At 44.0% G+C, this 21290-nt stretch overlaps 1 protein-coding gene across 3 annotated transcripts in view; it reads right to left on the bottom strand.

Moving 5' to 3' along the window:
* Positions 1-1636: 1636 nt before the first annotated feature.
* The window catches only part of GMPS (guanine monophosphate synthase), a 74639-nt gene continuing 54985 nt past the window's right edge, over positions 1637-21290 (bottom strand). For all 3 annotated transcript variants that reach the window (XM_074190795.1, XM_074190794.1, XM_074190796.1), the window contains 7 exons: positions 13213-13318; positions 11469-11584; positions 9759-9884; positions 8751-8866; positions 5135-5265; positions 2824-2996; positions 1637-2415 (listed from right to left, as the gene is read on the bottom strand). In XM_074190795.1, the coding sequence (XP_074046896.1) occupies positions 2314-2415; positions 2824-2996; positions 5135-5265; positions 8751-8866; positions 9759-9884; positions 11469-11584; positions 13213-13318 (870 nt within the window). In that variant the 3' untranslated portion in view covers positions 1637-2313. The remainder of the gene's footprint in view (positions 2416-2823; positions 2997-5134; positions 5266-8750; positions 8867-9758; positions 9885-11468; positions 11585-13212; positions 13319-21290) is intronic.

Genomic DNA, 21290 nt, shown 5'->3' with positions numbered 1-21290 from the left:
CTCGGGCACTGAGATCCCTCACAATTCCTACTCTGGGGTTCTCTCAAGTTGAGAAGAATGAGGCTGCTTTGTTTTCTGGATGAAGATGAAGGTTTGGTCTCCAGCAAAGCTCCAAAGTGATTAAAAATCAATTATAGTCCTAGTTACAGCAAGTGAGGTTTGACATGGCTTCACCTCGGCCCACTCAGGAGGTAACAACACTTCAGAGGCTTGCTCCATCTTCCTGGTCACCCCCAAAGGGTGACCCCCATCCGGAGCTTCTTAATTTTCCTCATTCTACCCTGCCCCAATGCAGGAATTAGGCTAGTGTTTAACACAGCAATCCCATGCTAAATCTCTAAGAGGGAAACATCACTCAAAAGGAAACCTCCAAAATCAGGCTTTTTGAATTCAGATGAATGAAGGCTCACATAGTACCACAGGTAATTACATCCAATGTGTAGCCAGGAGAGTTCTGGCCTGGGGCCGAGTCTGAGGTCCGTTCATGTAATTAGCTGTGTGGCTGAGGTCCAGACATTTCACCAGAGACTCAGGTCTCCTTAACTTCTAAGGTTGTTGTGAAGCTCAAAAGAGAAAATGACATGTTTTACCTATTCTGTGTGACCTAATAAAGCCTTTTTGGTATTCCAAGGATGGACAGAGGTTATCCGATGTTGTAAGATTCCAGGTGTCTGCTCAAGATGACAAATTCAGGAGCCAGCAGCTCCTCTGCAGAAAGAGGCCCCCTGGAGCAGCTCACTTAAAGGGGTCTTGCTCAAAAATCTGAATTTCTATTAAAACAATGCTACTGGTTGGTAGGAAGTTTGATAATCAGGTTAAAAAAGAAACATCTTTTACAGAGACTTGAGCCCCCTTCCTGAGGCCAGATGCTAACTCTTCCTTTGCCAGTCCAGGGACTCAGCTTCCCTGTCCTCTGGGTAGATGGGTGGAAGGAAGACTCTGGGATGCTATCCTGTCCCCCAAGTGGAGGTCAGGACTTCTACCCAAAGATGCTAACAACTCAGCTGGCTCGTGAAGGCTGTGGCTTACCCCTAACTGAAGGTCCAAAATGATGAGAGAGGATAGTATTCACAACCCAGGAAAATCACACGATCTTCACTTAACCACGGTGCCTACAAAGCTATTCTTTTACATTTTTGTAAACTGTCGGGGTGATTATTAGGGGAAATCCTAGAAACTTTCCTTTTGTAGCTTTAGCTGGAATTTATATAAAAAAAGTGTAACAAGTTTGGAAATGACCCCTTCTGTCATTAGGTGAGCACCACCTAACTGGCAAGGCCAAGCAGGTCAGTGGCTGGTAGCACCATGCCTAGACCTCCAAGTCCTCCTGCCTTCTCTCATGTAGCGGGGATCCTGTGTGGCGCCCTTCTGTCTTCTTGGTCTCTGGGATCTGAGGGCTGCTCTGTTCGGTTCTAAAAAACGACAAAATCCAAGCTCTGCCAGCTTCATCTTCCTACAATCCAAATCGAGGGACATACCTCAGAGTGTCTTTCATCTGGGGAAATGAAGGGGTCTGTCCAGGCTGGGTTGTCTGGGCAGGGGCAATAGACCTAAGAGGACAACACCTACCTGGGGAAAGGAAGCATCAACCAGCCTCTGAATCCCTGCCTCAGAGACAAGAAAGGTTGCAGACAAATGACTTTCTCCTTTTATTCTTAGGAAACACGTTAGCATTAAAAAGCTGTGTGATTCTAGCCCATTGGACACTGGCAAAAAGCAAGTTCTTACTAGTGAAAAGAAAGTTCCCAGAGCTGCCAGCACATCCTCACCCCAGAGGGCTCGGATGTGGTGCCACATTCTGCACAATCTGGGAAGGCGTCCCCCATCCCACAGCCGGAGAGGCGGATGCCCAGGAGAGGAAGGATAAGTGATTTACCTGCAAATTTAGTTTCCCCAAAGACTTGTGGCCCCCACGCTGGATCAATCACTGAACCAATCCCAGGTGCTTCCACAAGCCCCTGGCCCCTCCAGCAGGAGCCAGAAGCACCCAGAAGAGGAACACCTTTACAGAACAAAGAGGCAGCTCAGCGACTGCAACAGTAAGACCAGAACAGAACGAAGGCATGAACACAAAGGCTAGAGTCAGAGGAGTCTGTCTGCACAGGGCCACGGAGCCTCGGCTAGTTACCCGTACAAATCCTCAGCCCCACTCCGCTGCCCACACAGCTTGTCCCTGGCGCCCGCTGCTCCAGGCCAGCCCCCAGCCGGGCAGGAGCAGCTCCCGTCGCTCTCCTCACAGTACTGCGTGTAAACCCCGGGAATGTCTCTGGTCATTTAAAGGGCACACAGCACTTGGGTCCAAAAGGAAGTTTATTATTCCCACTCAGTAGTTCCTGGGGGCTTTGATGTCAAGTCATACATAACTCGAGAAATACCCGGGATCTTCTTGATCTCGGTCACCATCTTCAGCACCACCTAGAGCAAAACAAAGAAGGTCCAGGTGGAGGGGCCACTGGGGAGGAGGCTCGGGGCAATGGTCTCGTCCAGTAGACTGGCCGTGTTGTGGGCAGGCGCCGGCCAGGCATGGGAGGATGGGCCCCACAAAGTCTACGCCGGGCGCTTGAACAGGCCCTGCTCCTTGAGCACACTCACTAACTTGACACCCAAAAGGCTCACTCCCCAAGGGCTTCTGTTTCCCACGAAAGTCCTGCTTATGACCAGAAACTAGCTGGGCTCAGGGGACGCCAAGCCCCTCTGGGTCCCTCTCCAAGAGCAGGCCCTTTCTCCCACAGAACTACCGGACTTCAAAAGAGGCCGTGAGCAAAGCAGCTGACTAGGTTCAAGGACCTCGGCACCTTCCCATATGTTTTACAATCAAATTACCTCCACGGGAATCTCATTGCCAGGCGTTGCCGCAATACCCGTCATGAAGTCGCTCGTGATGAAGGTCCGGATGACCACTGATCTCTGGCAGGATGGCTGCTTCTGAAGGGGGTCCCGGTCGAAGTGCAAGGGGGTCAAGATCACTGGCATCTGACTGATCTTCCCAGCATACCCTTGAGCAGGGGAACAGGTGATGTCGATGTAAATGATGGCTGGAAGACTTGTGTTCTGACCCCAAATAACTTTTCCCACTCCTTCTTTAAGTCATTAAGACATCTCTGTCTTAATCATTGCTCACGCTGCAGCCAGTGGCTCGCACAGACCCATTATAAACAAATATAAGGAGTTCATTTAAAACAAGTGAAAAGTAATTGTATGTAATAGGGAGGGAGGGTGCTAGGGAAGCAGGTAGAGTGAAAGCTGCATCTTGCAGAAGAGAAAGATTCTGAGGGGAAAGGGGAGGAATCATGAACTGGCAAGGCTAAGGCCTGGACAATGGAGGAAAATATTCAGAAAACTGCAAGGAGGGGGTTACAACCAATTCTAACAAACCAAAAGGAGGAAATTCTGTTCTGAGGCCATGGGAGCCCCCCAAGTTTACTGGGCAGAAGAGTGACCCATGAAACCCCCTGGGGGCCATGTAGAGTGCTCAGAGGCCTTCGGGAGGGGTCCAGTAGCAGCTGTCAAGAAAGATGCCACCCTGTCTGCAATGGAGAATCCCATCTGTATCCAGATACAGAGCCATGGAGTTTGAACAAAGTTCAAGGGCTATTCCCTTTAATTTAGGGGAAAAAAAACAGATATCGTATTGTCTGATCTTGTTTTCTCCAAGACTTTTTTGTTTCTTCCTTAAGGATATGATTTCTCTCTCATCACACTCAATTTGGATCAAGGTACAACACGGAAACAAAGTAAAGACTGACAGATTGCCTTCTGTGGGGGGGGGGGGGGGAGTAAGATTGGGAGGAAAATTTGTAAAACTCAAATAAAATCATTAATTAAAAAAAAAAAAGAAAGATGCCACCAACTGGTCCAAAGGGCCAACAAAATGGAGTATCCCTTTGAGTCAGCAATACCACCATCAGGCCAGCATCCCAAAGAGATCATGAAAAAGGGTCACCACCTTCAACACCAAATCATAGGAGCAATCTGAGTCCAAAGCTAGGTACTGGTCTCTGCCTCTGAATCCCAGGTGGTCCAAGCCCAGACTCCTTCCTGCACCCATCCCTCCTCCTGCCCGACTCCCCATCTCCAGATTCTTTGTGCACCCCCCAATCCCACCCAGGACAGAAGGTAGCTGTCAACAACCCTGGGAGCCAAGGGCTGACACCAACAAAGGGCTGACACCAAGGAAGAGAAATCATGGGGTTCCTGCCATCTTGGGGGTAGAAAAGACAGAATCAACTGAGAGCCTCCATCCCCTCCAAGGCAGGACTGGACCCAGACTCCAGTGTCACCCCGTTCTCTACGCCCTCCACACATAAGACCTCACAAGAAATGACTTAGGCCAAGACAGCGGCCACTACGTCAGCCTGGAAGACTCTGACCAGCTGGCCTGCAGGTAAAGCAGCCAAGTGGGGGGAAGGGGAAGCGGCGGCTCCAACAGGCATCCTCCCCAGAGCCCAGAATTTCCAAGGCTCAACCCCAGGTACTTGCTGATCCCACAGGACTCAATCCTGCTCACTCACTATAGAGGAAACAAGACATAGGCTCCGAAACAAACCCAGAGAGACTTCCTGCTCCTCTCATCCAGTGGTCTCCCCAGCCCAGCCCCAACTGCCCAGGCCCTCCCTGCAGACCCCACCCCCTTAACCTGCCATGCTGCCAGGGAACACGTAGGCTTCTTCCTTCCACAACCTATCCTGTGCCAAGGACTTTAAACTAAAACTTTTTGATTTTACCCGAAATAGTCCTGGCATGCCTCCAATTGTCAATAGGCAAAGAAAGGAACAAGAGTTTTGACTCATATGGCTATGGATGAAGGATGGGGGAAGTTCAGTGAGAACATTGGTGGGAATTGGGGCAAGACAAAGCAGGGAGAGGTGGGGGTGGGGGGTTATGCCATCCACCCTCCATTCAGAGGACTCATAGCCGGCATCTTCTTCTTGGGGATGCAGTATTTCAAACTATCCACATCCATCTATCTACTCAGGGAAAATTGCAAAGGTTCATCCCTTGATACTTGTTGCAAGAAATCCAAGACTGCTTAAAAAAACTGTAGAGCAGCAGATGGTGGACGGTCTTCCTCACAGATTCCCTACTTCCCATTGGCTTCCCTCCACCCAAATGAGAAAGTTGAATGGAACCTTACCTGACTCCCTGAGAATGGTGTGAGCCTCAAAGTCGGCCTGCCGCAGAGTGCTGAGCACGCCAGTGGTCAAGAAGGTAGGCGTGACATCCAGGGGAGGCTCTTTGACAGGGGGCCCAAAGACATAGACGACCCTAGAGTATAAAGAATGAGAATTATCCCTCTTTTAGGACAAAATGGTACGCTGCCTCTGCTTACAGGTTTTTGGGGAGACTCTCCCCCAAATCCTCCCCTTACTACACGAGCATCAAACACAGGGCGGACCTTCTGTGATCACGATGCTCCCATGGGGACACAGGCCCTTCCTAGGGATGACAACCACAAAAGGATGAAGTGGCATCAGAATTATCATATACTCCTTTCACAAGGGAGAAAACAGTTAGAGACCACAGTTGCCGCCATCCCATCAAGATAACCGCCCTTAGCCACCTGTCACAACTCAAGGTCGAGCATTTGGGGTGAACAGTAGGGAAGGACAGACTACACAGACTCCCGACTAACATGTCTCTCAATACTTTTAATAGCAGACTTCGGGCTTCTAATTTCTACATCGGGGTCTCTGCACACAACCGGGACAGAGGCCACCCCGCCAGCTCAGCAAAAGGCTGATCTCGGGAGGCAAGGATGACGTTTCTAATTAGACAGAAGACATAAAGCCCCTGGATTCCATGTGAGAGTTTTGACAATAAGAACAGCCACAACGACAATAACTGTAAATAATGCTTTAGGGCTTTCACAATACTTTACATGGATCTTTTTTTTCATTTGATCCTCAGGACAACTGCTAAGCTAGTATGACTATATCTCCATTTTGTAGAAGTGGAAACTGAGGCTGAGCAAAGGGAAACTACCTGTCTGGGAACACTTAGCTAAGAAGACAAACCCCTGAATAAGTTCAAAAAGCACAAAATATTTGACCAGAAAAAAGGAAAAAAAGCAAACACATTTACTAAAAGAATCACACCTAACTGTTCCTGTAACAAAACAATCTTTTCACCACTTCAGAATTGATTCCCAATCCCAGTCTTCTCAGAAGTTGGTCCACACTTCCTTTCTTTCCTCAGTTTTCACACCCCCCCATCTTACCCTATTTGAGACAATCCAGGTTATTTGCCACAAATCCCCCTTCCCCCTGCTTCCCTTTCCAATTCCTTTTAGTCACCTTTCACTCCTTGCCTCCGTCCCCCATTCTATTATCTAATAATGAGGTAGCCCTTTCCAAGGTAAAGTCCTTGACGCATCCCTCCAGTTCTGGCCTGCACACAGAGAACGCAATCGAGCTCCCCACTCACTCCTAATCTGACTGCACCTCGGCTCCTTTCAAACATGCCCCGACTCCCCCCATCTCCACTCCATCTTCCCTGTCTTAAAGACCTCCTGAGAAAAAGTCATTGCCTCCATTTTCTCAGCTCTCCCTCATTCCCCAACCATCTGCAACCTGGCAGCCAATCTCTTCACTCAACACTCAACTACAACTGCTTTTTCCAAAGTTTCCAAAGATCTCTTCATTGACAAATCTTATGGTCTGTTCGAAGTCCTGATCTTTTTCAAACTCTCCACCTTCTTTCTCTGGGCTGTCTGGACCCCTCTCTCCCTTAGTTTCCTTCTCCCTGTATGACGAGTATGACAAAAACAAGAGAAGAGAATATCCAGGAGGAGTGCTTCAAAAGTCAAGAAGGAAGAGGTCTGAGAAAAGATCATCAGAGACAGTGATTAAGAGATTCTTGGTCATATGGAAAAAGCCTGAGTGAGGCTGGAAGCTAAGTCACAAAAAAGGAGGTGGAGGTAATGATATTATTCTCCATGAGTTTGGCTACAAAGAGAGATGATGACAGCCTACAAGGACATAGGACTTGGGAAAGGTTTTGGAAGCATGATGGGGATGGATCAGATCCCACTTAATGGGCTGGTTCTGACAAGGCCTAGATGAGAGGAAAGGAGAAGAATGGCACTGGGAGGCTGGGGGTGGTGGTGGTGTGTACTGTGAAAAGAGTTTCTGAAAAGTAAAGACAGGGAGAAGAGGAAAATCAAGAGTGGAAGAGCTCTATCATCTCAGCTGAGAAGATGGGAGGAGGAAGAAAATGCGATTAAATCAATCAATCCATAAACACTGACTGACTATCCATCCTGTGTGTGTGGGGGGGGTGGGGGGGAGTAAGGTAAGCCAGGTTAAGGCTCTGGGGAGACAGATGTTAAGAATGTAACTGTGCTCTCCCTTCCCTTCCCCTCCCCCACAACGAGCTTCTAGAGGAATAAACCCCAAGTCCAACAATGTCAATGGAATTCCCACTAGCCTTAAATTTCTGCCTCTTTAAAAGAAATTCTTTTTGGCAGTGGGTGAACACATCAGAGAGACAGCAAAGTGATGACTGAGTACAGGATCCTGGTGTAAATGTATTTCTTTTCCTACAAGAACTTCTGGTTTGAGACAGAAACCTCTTTGGTTCAGGAGAAAGAGCCAGGGAAGAATAGCAGTCCCCAGAGCAAGCGGCCCCACAAAGTTGACTCCAAACACTCATTTTGAAGCCTCCTCCAAGCACTTTCTTCCTAACCACCCTAAGAGGCAGAAGTGTTGTTTCCATTTTACACATGAGAAAGGAGGTCCAGAGAAGATGAAAACAGAAACAATGGGTGAAAACAAGAGAAAGAGAAGGGAACCTCCTGGAAGAGCCCAGAAGGGTGTAGCCAGCTTTCTCTGGCTAGTCAGGCTCCTGGGCATTCTTTTAACTACCAGAACTAGCTCCTTCACCATAGCAGTTGTCCACCTGTCAATACTGTGATCATCACAAGCCATCACTCCCAGACACCTCATGACCACCCCTTTTCAAGGGCACACATCTCTGCCCTAATGAGTGGACTCCAGAGGCTGGGCCCTATTAGGGATTGTTCACTTAGTGTGATAAATGACTGATTTGAAATTTCAGCAACAAATCCCTGCAAACTGAGCATGAAACCCATTCCGTTAACATAGCTGCTAAGAGGAACGTTTGCCTTCACCACGGCCTCAGAACAGGAAGGCAACCCCTGACCAAGAACTAGACTGAACGGCCATTCTGCAGGAATGAACTTGGTGCAAGGCAGCATTTGGATAAGAGCTGGCACTCATTTTTTTGTCTTCGACTTGTTTTTCTCAGAATTACTACTAATTTAGCAAATCCCACTTGTTATCCCAATAATTAGTTAAAACTTGGAGATCGAAGCAAAAGAAGAATAACTTCTATTCAACTTCCAAGCCAAATACATTGAGGGATTGAGAAACTGGCAACCTAAGTAGCAACTAAAACTGGTACCTAGGAGGAGAGGAGAGCTAGGAATGAATTATAAGTATAGGCACAGGTGAAAATATTCCTAGATTAGAACAATAAAATATCTTACTTTTTAAATTATTTCTTGTCTTTTCCCTTTATAAAAAAAAATTCTTAAATAAAACGCCAAGGAATATGGTTTTGCTGAAACAGAACCCAAGATACGATATTTCCAAGTTGATTTTCTTAGTATTGCCTCTTATTCAGCTTTGCCGAGAAGTCTCATCTCTGCCTATGAATGCCCCAGCTGAAGCAGGCTGTCTGCCCCAGGAGGAGAGCGTGAGCACCAACCTTCCAACATGCCAGAGACATACCTGTTAATGTTGTGGCACATCCGGGGGATCAGCCGTGCCAGAAACATCAAGGATTCCCAGTCAGGCTCATCTTTACTGGAGATGCCACAAACATAACTGTAGGAGCGGCAGTCCCCCTGAAAATACAGTAAGACAAGTCACCACACGAGAGGTCACACCAGGGAACAAAGGGGTGTGCGTGTGCGTGTGTGTGTGTGTGTGTTGGGGGTAGGGTATCAAACAGGATGCCACATCCTTCTCTAGTGTGAAATCTTCTAGGGAGCACAACTACACAAGAACTGCAGATCTACCTGCTACTGATCCCCCCCCCAACTTCTCCAAGGAAAACAATTGTCCTATATCTTTACTTCCTTTTTTGTAACAAACTGATATCACAAAAAGCATTTTTAGGGAAAAACTTGATTATCTGTGAAGTGCTACCAGCTTCTTCACAGAAATACAAATATCACTCTCATTTCCAGGACCTGAAACAACTTCCCTAGACTCAGTTTAAACTCTTGGGCCCTGTCCTCCAACCAAAAATGAGTTAACCTTCATCTTTACCTCCTAGTCTTTCCCCGATCTTCTATATTTCCTTCATAGCTCAAAGTCCAAAGGGTCCAAAATGCCATTTTTCTCCCCAGTCTCCTATCATACCAGGATGGATTCCAACTCCTTCTAACAGGATTGTCTGGCTTGGCTCAGAAAGAGACTCTCCTTTACAAGTTGATCCATTTAAGGTAAAAAATGTTGATTTACAATACATGTTTAGTCTAAGTCATTGCAGGATTATTTCAACCGATCCATTTTTGAGCACCCATTATCCAGGATCAACACCAGGGACGCACTAAATGGGCAAGCAGCTCTACACTCCAGGAGAACACATCTGCCTCTGGGATGACCCTGGGCCAAGGCAGCCTCAATGCCAAGTCCTTTATTTTCCCCACTGATCCAGCAGCAGCTCTAACCAGGGAGACTCTTTTCTCCAGACCCCTGCACCCACGAGGCAAGGGTGTGGTGGACACTCACCTGCACCCCTACAGTTTTGATGGGCAGCAGGAAGGCGCTCAGTGCATGGAGGCTGGTGATCTGCATGAGCTTCTCCTGGTCTTCCTCTGTAGTACAAGCTTTGACTCTCTGTAACAGCGTGTGGGGCTGGGCAGAAGTGGAGAAAGATAAAAGACTTTAGTGCCAGTGGTCATCTTGTTTGTCCAACCAGACAGGGAACTCAAGAAACCTAATCACCATAAATGTCTGGGTGTGGTTCACTTAAATCAATGAGCATTTTTTTGACACCAGTCTGACTCTGGGCCAGATGCTGGGGACAGAAAGGCAAAATGGGGAGCAGATACCACAGTTCCTCCCCATTAGGAACACAGAGCTCTGAGGCCCTGGCCCAGCTTCTAAGAAAAGGAGGAAGTAGGGGAAGCTAGGTGGTACAGTGGATAGAGCACTGGCCCTGGAGTCAAGAGAGCCTGAGTTCAAATTTGACCTCACACACTCAACAACTGCCTATCTGTGTGACTGGGCAAATCAGTTCCATCACCTTAGACGAACAAAATTAAAAAAAAAAAAAAAAGGAGGAAAGGCGGGGGACATGCATGGCACCAGACAGGGTCAATCCCCAAAAAAGAACACTCCAAGCTGGGTGGGAGAAGATCAAGACAAGGTACAGCATTGAGGTAAAGATCTGCAGGCTGGACCACCAGATGGTGCAGGGACCATCCAAGGAGGATGAGACCCGGGGAAGTTCAAAGAGATGCCACCAACCCTCCGTGCATCCTGGGCATCTGTGCTCCAGCTTCATTTTCCCCATATTCCACAGTCATGGAAGCCCCTGGGGTCTCTGCTTCAACAGAACACAAGGTACACAGGTGTGGGCCTGGAGGATCAGGAGTCAAGAAGCCTCCACATGGACACCCAGAGAGGCATGTTGGCATTGGCCACAAGGAGCTGAAAGCTCCCCAAGATGGCAATCTCTCAACAGTCGCATTTTGTGACCAAGTCCGGGGACTCTTTTGGACTTGCCTAAGAATGCTTGTAGAACAATATGAATTTCAACTTGTGAAAATTGTGAATTCATGATAAGGAAACTGAATTTATCCTAACATTTCAGAATGGAAAATGGCCCAAGAGATGTTGGGGCAGGCCCTCACTAGTGCCTGTAGAGGGAGATGCAGACTCAAAGGCAGAGCTCCTGCCCTGGCACAGAGTTCTGCTCGACCCTCCCAGGCTGGCCACCAGGCTGTGAAGCTGGCCCGTGGCCTATGCCTGATGAATAACCATGAGAAACCTTCAGGAATCAGTGGCACCTACTTCATCACTCCAACTCCCTGAACACCCTATCTTATATTAAAAGCTATTTTCCAAAATGTATTTTCCAGAGTTAAAAGAATATCTCAGAACCCTTGAAATCATTAAAAATTTTCACTTCAGGCAGCTAGGTGATGCAGTGGATAAAGCACCAGCCCTGGAGTCAGGAGCACCTGTGTTCAAATCCAGTCTCAGACACTTGATAATTACCTAGCTGTGTGGACTTGGGCAAGTCACTTAACCCCATTTGCCTTGCAAAAAAAAAAAAACCTTTTAAAAAAAATTTTCACTTCACAGCATACAAATTTCTAAGTGCTTAAGTCTAACTAAAAAAGGATAAAATCAAGAATTGTGTTCTCTAGTGTGCTCACTGGTTTCCTCGCTTACACTGACCCACCAATACAAACTATGCACAAACGCTAGTACCTTTTTAACACTTGCAGAAAAATCAGCTACTATTTTCAGAATGTTGTTGGTTTCAGGAAAGTCTTTACAGACGTAAGGCTCTTCAGCACATATTACTCTTATTGCCAGGCCTGGACCTAAAGATGAGGGTAAAAGAAACAATTCAAGTATCAAATCCAAGCCATCACCCAACATCGATATCCAGGCACCCACCTGGACCCCAGGCTTATCAGGCCATTCAAAACCACACAGGATCAAAGAGGACAAGTTACAAATCCCTGATTTTCAAGACTGTTTGAAAGGAACATTGCCATTCACTTAAACCACATAATCCAATCAGCAAACCCCACGATTTAGGGGGAAAGAAAGCTCCCCTGGAGCAGATGCTTCACAGGATGATACTTTTTGAAAAGAGATGAAGACCACACGAAATCACAAAAACGAGAAAAGAGGGCTCTTGGAGGCTTGGGAATTTCCATCTGAAGTGGCACCTGAAAAACCCTGAATCCGCCCATTCACAATGCAGCCAGGTGTCCAAGCCTGCTGTAAAGTGAAGGATCTACCACAGGCCTGTGTGGCTCTTCTGGCCACTTTTCATGTAATGGGAAGACCACAGATTTGTGGTATCCAAAGATGACCTGAGCCACATCACTAAAAAGTCACAGGCCTTGGTCTTCTCGACCGTAAAATGACAGGACTGGACCAGATCATGGCCAAGGTCCCCTTTTCAAGTGCTCTAAGATCTAGAATGATACTTCTCCAACGAGATCAGAACATCAGGACAGAAGACCATACAGCCTAGGTTCGGATGGGTTAGAAAGCTTCACTGGCATAGCCATCGATGACGATGATGCCCCCATCTGCTGACGAACTCTTGAATGCTTTTCTTAGAGCAGAGGTGTGAGGTGGAGGCAGAGGCCGAGGGCTGAGTACTGGACGGCCATGAGTCCATCCTGCTCTATGCCCTCCCCATAGAGGTGAGGACCCTGGTACCACATTAGAAGCACACTCATTCTGAAAAGTCAAAGGTGGAACTAGCCCTGTTGACATGACTTGGCAAAACTTCCACCTTCCTCTAAGGACTATAACTGGTAGCAGGTCTGGGAGTCAAACCCAGGTGCACTATTACACTGGAAATCCAGAGCTATGGTCAGTATGACCCCAGCATAAGTATTATCTTTCCACTTTACAAATGAGGAAACCAAGGCTGACAAAAAGTAACACAAACACTAAAAGGAAATCTGCAGTCCAAAAGCAGGTCTCTCTCGACTTTCCAGGATACACTACTATTGGTATATTAAGAAAGCATTTCTATGGAATGACTTTTTTTTCATGGTATAGTTAACAGCATTAAGACTCAAGCATCTACATGAGCAAAATGAGAATAATGGCCCATCAGACTTAGAGGGCGTGGGGAGGATTGCAAACCTGAAGGACCTACAAAGAGATCCAGGCCATTATCTGCAATTCCCAGTTCAGTGCGGAAGGTCAGAACACTGAAGGATCTGACCCACAGCTGTGCTTGGGCTCCTGGGACAGGAGAGCCCATTTCCTGGGGCTGCACCTGAACTGGGTCCAGCCAGGTCCACCACTGCAGCCTGGAGAAGCCACAGGCTGACCTCAGGGCCTGAACCCTCCACCTCTGCTCCTCGCTTGCACTGTAGGCTTGGGTCATCGGACAGAAGACTCCCCCCATCCTCCCATGCCTGGCTTGTCAGGGGACACAAACATCTCATGACATGATGCCAGTCCCAAAGACATTTACCTGGAAATGGATGTCTAGAGACCAGCTCTTCAGGGAGATCGAGTTCTCTGCCTAAAATTCTCACTTCATCTTTATGAAAATCTTTCAGAGGTTCTATGACTTTTCCCTAAAAAACAACAAAAAAAAATAGTTGATCAACATAACATACATCTATGGATACTTTGGGCACCTGGTATCCTAAAGTAATCAATCAAGATGTGTCAAGGCTATTCCCCATCTGTTTTTGCTATTAGGGGAAAAGCTTGAATTTTCTGGGTCATTATTTTAAAGAAAACTGTGTTCTGAAGTCCTTGCCCAGTGTGGGGTCTTGCAAGTGCCCCATCAAAAACCAGTTCCTGATGAAGCTTCTTCTCCAAGCCCTGCATTCCTCACAGCCCTCGAGGAGACACAAAGGGCATCAGGACAGGCCCTCTTCCAAGTAAAGCCAAGCAGAAGGATACACATCACCCCAAGGACATTGTGTCTAAGAACAGAGGGGCAGAGGTAAAAAGAGGCATTGGGACTCTAGGCTCATGGTCCCACGATGCTTTTCACTTGAAAAACTTCCACCTCCATGAGCCCCTGGCTTGTCCTATGCCAGTGAGCTGGGGGGTCACCATCATCGCCATTTTAGGAGAAAACAGAGGTGCCCAGGAGGCCTGAGGCTGCCTGGCCCCAGAGCCGCCTCACTTCTGAGGGAAACAGATGAAGGAGGAGGAAACAAAAGCGCCAGCCCCTGTATTGTCAGGGAAGGTGCAGAAGGGAGTGAGTCACAGCATGGGAACCCCAGATCACAAAGACCAGGGGGGTCTGAGGAAGCCAAATCCAAATGAAGAGCAGCAATAGGAAGAGCAGGTCAGTAAGGTGTCCAGATCATGGAGGGCTCAGTGAGATGGGAAGGAGTCTGGACTTTAGTCCCAAGGAACAAGAGCCACTGAAGTGATCAGAGTAGCATGCTATCAAGAGGCCAGGGCAAAAGGTTTTCTTTCCTTTTTTGGAAGAGGAGCCTGGGGTGGAGAAGGAAGGATGGACTGAATTACCAGTGAAGCCATGCCTCCTACCAGTGCAGAGCAGCAGCGCCCGAGCCATCACCAGCCTCTGAGCTGACCACAGCCTGGGAGGTTGGGCCACTCTGCCAGGGTCATAGGGCAGCACTGGGGGGAAGGAATTCCCAATTCAGAAGTCAGCTCTCTAAACCATGGCCAAAGCTGCCACCCTAAAAGTAAGAAAATATTCTATCTTGAGGCTACAGTAAGAAAACGGCCTTTTTAAAAGCAGCTGAAAATACTGATTATAAATTCCAACATATTCAGCAGGAAATGTCAAGCTTGATACACATCATGGAAAAGTACTTCAGGATGCTCTGTCTCCCTTGGAAAATTCTATTTTAAAACAAACCCATGGGGAAGCAGGGGGTAGCTAGGTGGCACAGTGGATAGAGCACTGGCCATGGAGTCAGGAGGACCTGAGTTCAAATCCAGCCTCAGATATTTCTTATTTATCTAGCTGTATGACCTTGAGCAAGCCACTTAACCCTACTGCCAGGCAAAAAATAGAAAAACAAAAAACAGAACCCCCCCCCAAAAAGAAGCCAGGAAAAAGAAGGAAAAATATAAGAATATAGAAGGAAATGCACAATTAACAATCTAACTATAAACGTGAATAGGTTGAATTTACTCACAAAAATAAGAGCATAATAAGATGGGTTAAGATGAAAATACAACAAAATGATGTTTGCATGAATACTTTTAACAGAAGTTAAAAAAATTTAGAAGTAGCAATCATAATCTCAGACAAAGCAACAGCGAAAAAGAAACCTGATTAAGAGAGATAGAGGGAAACTAAATTTTGCTAAAAGATTACAGAGATGATGAATTAAAATCTATACTAAACATCTATATACCAAATGGCATAGCAAATAAACTTTTTGAAAAATATTTTTTATTTATTTACGGCAATGGGGTTAAGTGACTTGCCCAAGGTCACATAGCTAGGCAATTATGTGTCTGGCAAATAAATTCTTAAAGGAAAACAAAATAATACCAGGGAAAGAAAGTAAAATTATAAGAGTGGTGACTTCAATTTACCTCTCCCAAATCTAGATTAAAAAATAAGCAAAAATGAAATGAACAAGTAGAATAAAATTTTAGAAAAGCAGGATGTGATCAAAATTTTTGTCTGGAGAATATTGAATGGGTATAGAAAGGATTATATTCATTTCACAGATGTTCAGGCATCTTTACAAAAAACTACCAGGCAGGGGCAGCTAGGTGGTGCAGTGGATAAAGTACCCACCAGCCCTGGTGTCAGGAGGACCCAAGTTCAAATTACCTAACTGTGTGGCCTTGGGCAAGCTCCTTAACCCCCGCTGCCTTGCCAAAAAAAAAAAACCCCTAAAAAAAATTACCAGGCATTAGGGCATTTAAAATCTCAAAATTATAGAAAAGGAGAACTACTAAAACATCTTTTACCAATCCTAATTCAGTAATTTAATTGAAGGGCAATATACCAAAGTAGTACTTATGGGAAATTTTATATGTCTAAGCATTTTCATCAATTAAAAAAAGGTAAAAAACACCAAAACTTGAAAATTCCCAATTATATTCCCAAAACAGAAAACTTTCAAATCAAGGGAGAGGTTTAAAAAAAATTAAAATCAACAACAAAAACAACTCTCAAATATCCTGAATTAATCAATAAAACTAAGAGTAACTTGAGAAAATAAACCAACAAAATTGATAAATTGATTCATAAAAGCAAATTACAATATCACAAATGAAAAAGGTAAATTCACAACCAATGAGAAAGATATAAAAAAATTATAGAACCTATTTTATCAAATTGCATGCTAATATATGAAATGAATATTTACAGAATTGCTCAGACTAACAAAAATAAAGTACCTAGCCCCATCTGAGAAAAAGAAACTGTAACAAGCCCTTAATGAACTCTCAAAGGAGAAAAAAACAAAATCACACTCAAGAACCACATAAATTTACAAATGAATTATACCAAACATTTAAAGAACAATTCATTCTTATTCTACATAAAATGGAAAAAAAATTGAAAAAGAAGGACTTTTATCAAATTCCTTCTAAGACACAGATATGGTCTTGATAACTAAACTAAGGAAAGTCAAAACAGAGAATAAAAATTATAATCCAAGCTAAGGAATATTAATGCAAATTTTAAGAAAAATATTAGCAAGGAGATTATAACAATATATCACAAAGATATGTCACCAGTCTAGATGTATGAGTGTAGGAATGTTTCAATTTTAGTAAAACTAAAAAGATAAGTGAGCATATTAATAAAAACTATAAAAATCATATTTAAATCAATAGACGCAAAAGTTAAAAGATAACACCATCCAAAGTGCTAGGAAGCAAAGAAATAACAGAACTTTTCCTTAAAATGACAAGTAGTAACTATGTAAAACAAAGAATCAGTATGACATTTAACTGGGATAAGCTAAAAAAAAAAAATCAAGGGCAAAGATGTCCATTGTCCCATCACTATTTGATACAGTTGTAGAAACGGGCTACCTATAGAAAGAAGACATTAAAAAGAAATTGAACAGCAACAATCAGGGACAATTTGGGGCTGTCTGCAATGGAGAATACCATCTGTATCCAGAGAAAGAATTGTGGAGTTTGAACAAAGACCAGAGAGTATTACCTTAAATTTAGAAAAAAAAACCTGATATCTTATTGTCTGATCTTGCTATCTCTCATACTTTATATTCCTTCCTAAAGAATATGATTTCTCAGGCAGTTAGGTGGTGCAGTGGATAGAGCACTGGCCCTGGAGTCAGGAGTATCTGAGTTCAAATCCAGCCTCAGACACTCAATAATTACCTAGCTGTGTGGCCTTGGGCAAGGCACTTAAGCCCATCTGCCTTGCAAAAACTAAAAAAACAAACACTAAAAAAAAAGATATGAGTTCTCTCTCATCACACTCAGTTTGGAACAATGTAAAGACTGGCAAATTGCCTTCTGGGGGGATGGGGGGAGGGAAGTAAGATTAGGGGGAAAAATAATAAAATCTTTAATAAAATAAATAAAAAATAAAAATAAAGTGAACAATAAAGAAAAAGAAACAAAATTATCAGTATTTGCAGATGTTGTGATAGATCACTCTGAGAACCCTAGAGAGTAAAATAACAAATAACTTCACCAAAATATGAGGACATCTACAGAAATCATCAACAGATACATAGATTTCCAAGAAAAATGAGAAGGAGGGAGGCAGCTAGGTGGCAAAGGTGAACAGAGCACTGGCCCTGGAGTCAGGATTACTTGAGTTCAAATCCGGCCTCAGACACTTAATAATTACCTAGCTGTGTGACCTTGGGCAAGTCACTTAACCCCATTGCCTTAAATAAATTAAATTTAAAAAAAAGAAAGAAAAAGAAAAATGAGAAAGAGAAAGTAACTATATGAAAAAAGAATTATATGAAAACACATGCAGGGCAGCTAGATGACACAGTGTCTAGATAGAGGACCTGCCCTGGAGTCAGGAGACCCAATTTCAAATCTGGACTCAGACATTTAATAATGACCTAGCTGTGTGACCTTCAGCAAGTCACAACTTCACTGCCTTGCAAAAAACAAACAAAAAAAAACAATGAAAACATTTAAAAAGTATTTTCTATACAAATAAAGACAAACATAAACAACCAGAGAAGTGGTAATTGCTCATTGGTGAGCCAGGCCAATAAAAAACTAAGTCATTCCCCAAATGAAAAATAGGCAAAGGATAAAAATAGTCAGATTTCAGAGGAAGAAATCTAGGCTATCAATATCCACATGAAAAGATTCTCTGAATAACTAATGCTCTGAATGGAGAATTAAAAACAATTCTGAGGTACTACTGTCTCTATCCATGAGACTGGCAAAGTACACAAAACAGAAAAATGATAATTGCTAGAGGAGGATCTGTGAACTACTCCCAATCATTTGGGAAAACACTTTGGAAGTAGGCCAAAAAGCTATTAAACCTATGCTTTCCTTCTGATCCATGATATTATTTTTACTATTATCTATACTAACATAATATTACATTTTATATAATATGTAAGTTAATACTAATTAAAAGCCAGCAGAGAGAATTCGACCTCCTTGACCCTCAGTTTTTTTGGAGCTTGAACTAGTTCACTGCTAAGATTCCCTTCAATTCCAACATATGATCCTATTATTTTAGCCAACAATTGCTAATAAAAGGACCACTTTGGATACAAAAAGTTTGTTTTTTTTAATTGAAATTTATTTTATTTTTAGTTCCCTAATTTTCTCCTCTCTCATTCACTGAGGAAGCAAGAAAAACAAAATCCTTTATAAATGTTATAGGTAAGAGAGCAGAGAGAAGTAGTCATCTCTGTACAAAGATATTTCCCCATATGTACAAAAAATATTTGACAGCTTTCTGTGGTAGTAACAAACTGGCAAAAGAGGATACTCAGCAATTTGGAAATGGCTAAACAAGTTAAAGAATTCGAATATGACAAAGTACTATTGTGCTAAAGATGAAGATGAAGGGATACTTTCAGAGAAAACTGGGAATGCTGGTATGAACAGATGCAAAGTCCGGTGAGCAGATCCAGGAAAACAATTTAGACAAAATGATACAGTAAAGATAATCAACTTTGTAAAGACTTAACAACTTTGATCAACAAGATGATCTAAGATTCCAAAGAATTCAAGATAAAACATGCTACCCACCTCCAGACAGAAAGGATTAATGGATTCAAGGATGCTGATTCAAACATTTCTATTTTGGGTGGATAAAGCAAAATATGGAAATTTGCTTTACTTCATTATTACATCTATAGACTTCTGGCCAAGATGGCAGAGAGAAGACAGGCACAGTTCTAAAGTTTCCAGAGCTTTCCCCATCAATCATATGACACAAACCTCTTAACAAAAATCTGACCCACAAAACCCAGAAAGAAAAGCCAAGCCAGGAGAAAGAACATCTACCTCAGGATTTGTCTATCGCAGCAGCCTTGGGCAAATCCGGGCAGGTGAGTCTGGGTGCAGAGGGCAGATCAACCCAGGACAGCCAGATTAGTGGGTGAATTGGAGCTGTGAGTTTGAGGGCCAGTGAGATGACCTCCTGGATCAGTGGTGGGGCTAGACCTCGGGGGCTTAAGTCAACTAGGGAGCAGAGGCACTGGTGTTGGAGCTGACCCTCGAGAGCTTGCCCACAGGGCTGGGGGGAGAGTTCTGGTACAGGAGAGCTGCGGGCACCATCCCTGGGCTCCTGGGGTCTGAGGAACTCTGAGTCCAGGCCTCCACTGCAGCAGAACCCTCTTCCCAGAATAAACAATTGCCTCAGGCACAGGGTGTGAGCAGAAGAACCAGCCCAGCTGACAATAGGGAGGAGAATAACCTCCATTGATTGAAGACAAAAGGATTCAATAGCTTCAACCCCTCCCTTCAAGCTAAAGAAGAGGGCCTCAATCAAGGTCACAGACACTCCAGAGAAAGCAAACAGCACCTCCTACTGGCCAGTTGGAGAAATTGCACTCAGGGAATAACACCCAAGCCCCTGTGAAGCAGCCCCTCCCTAACTCAAGGTCTTAGCAAAATGAAGAAGGGTCAGCGGAATGGTGGATCCATAGAAAAATTCTCAGAAGGAAAAGACCCTAACCCAGAAAGACCTAGAACCTCTAAAGAGAATATGATCTGGTCTTCAGCACACAAAGACTTCTTTGAAGAAATAAGGAAGGAGTTTAAAAATCAACTGGAAAATTTGGGAGAGACAATACCTTGCAACAAGAAAACAAATCCTTAGAAAATACAATTGGACAAATGCAAAATGAGAATAAATCTCCCAGATCCTCAACTGGACAAATACAAAATGAGAATAATTCTCTCAGATCCTCAATAGGGGAAATGCAAAAAGAAAATAATTCTCTCAAAACCTCAATTGGTCAAATGGAAAGCTCTTTCAAAAGTAGAATTGACCAATTGGAAAAGGAGTTGCAAAAGGTTAATGAAGAAAACTCCTCCCTAAAAAAAAAAGAATGGAGTCTGCAGAAACTAATGACTCAAATGAGACAGCAAGAGCTAGTTAAACAAAATCAAAAAATAGAAAAAAATGGAAGAAAATGTAAAATACCTCATCAGCAAAACCATTGACCTGGAGAATAGGTCGAGGAAGGGCAACCTGAGAATTATTGACTTCCTAAAAACAATGAAGAGGGAAAAAAAGCGTGGGCTTAATATTACAGGATCTAGTGATGGAAAATTGCCCTGATATCATGTAACCTGAGGGCAAAGTAGTTACTGAAAGAATATATCCAATCCCCTCCAGAAAAAGATCCTAAAATGGAAACACCAAGGAATGCTGTGGCCAAATTCCAGAACTATCAGATAAAAGAGAAAATCCTGCAAGCAGCCAGAAAGAAACAATTTAAATATCAAGGAGCCACAGTAAGGATTATGAAGGACCTAGATGCATCAACATTAAGAGATCAAAGGATCTGGAATGAGATATTTTGGAAGAGCAAGGGAGCTTGGAATGCAGCCAAGAATCCACTATCCCACGAAGCTGAGCCTTCTCTTCTGGGGGAAAAAGATGGACATTTAACAAAATGGAAGAATTCCAAAAGTTCCTGATGAAAAGACCAGAGCTAAATAGAAAATTGGACATCAAACAGGAGGTTCAAGAGACACACGAAAAGGTTTAAAAAAAAATAAAGTGGGGGTTTGGTAAAAGGAAAAAACACACTGTTATCTAATAAGTTGAAAGTGGCTATACCCAAGCATGGGGGAAAAGATTCTCAAAAATCTTAAGAATTGTAACTCTAACAGAGAAAACATACCTAGCCAGCAGTGATGGACATTCATGACCTATCCATGAGACTGCTACCTAATGGGATGTAACTGGCTTTAACCCCACTCAGGAGAAAAACTCTAATAACTCTCAAGAATTTTAACTCTTTTAGATGGAATGTACTTTAGCTAGAAGTGACAGATACTCAGAATCTTCTATGACTCAGAATGATCTAAAAACCACTACCTCCTTAAAAAAGGGGGACAGGAAGGAGACGGGAGAAGGGAGGGGATTGAATGGGGTAAATCTCATTATACTAA

Source organism: Macrotis lagotis, chromosome 6 (genome assembly GCF_037893015.1).
Source record: "Macrotis lagotis isolate mMagLag1 chromosome 6, bilby.v1.9.chrom.fasta, whole genome shotgun sequence".
Taxonomy (NCBI): domain Eukaryota; kingdom Metazoa; phylum Chordata; class Mammalia; order Peramelemorphia; family Peramelidae; genus Macrotis; species Macrotis lagotis.
The sequence above is the reverse complement of the archived record's forward strand: the minus strand, read 5'-3'. Positions and strand labels throughout refer to the sequence as shown.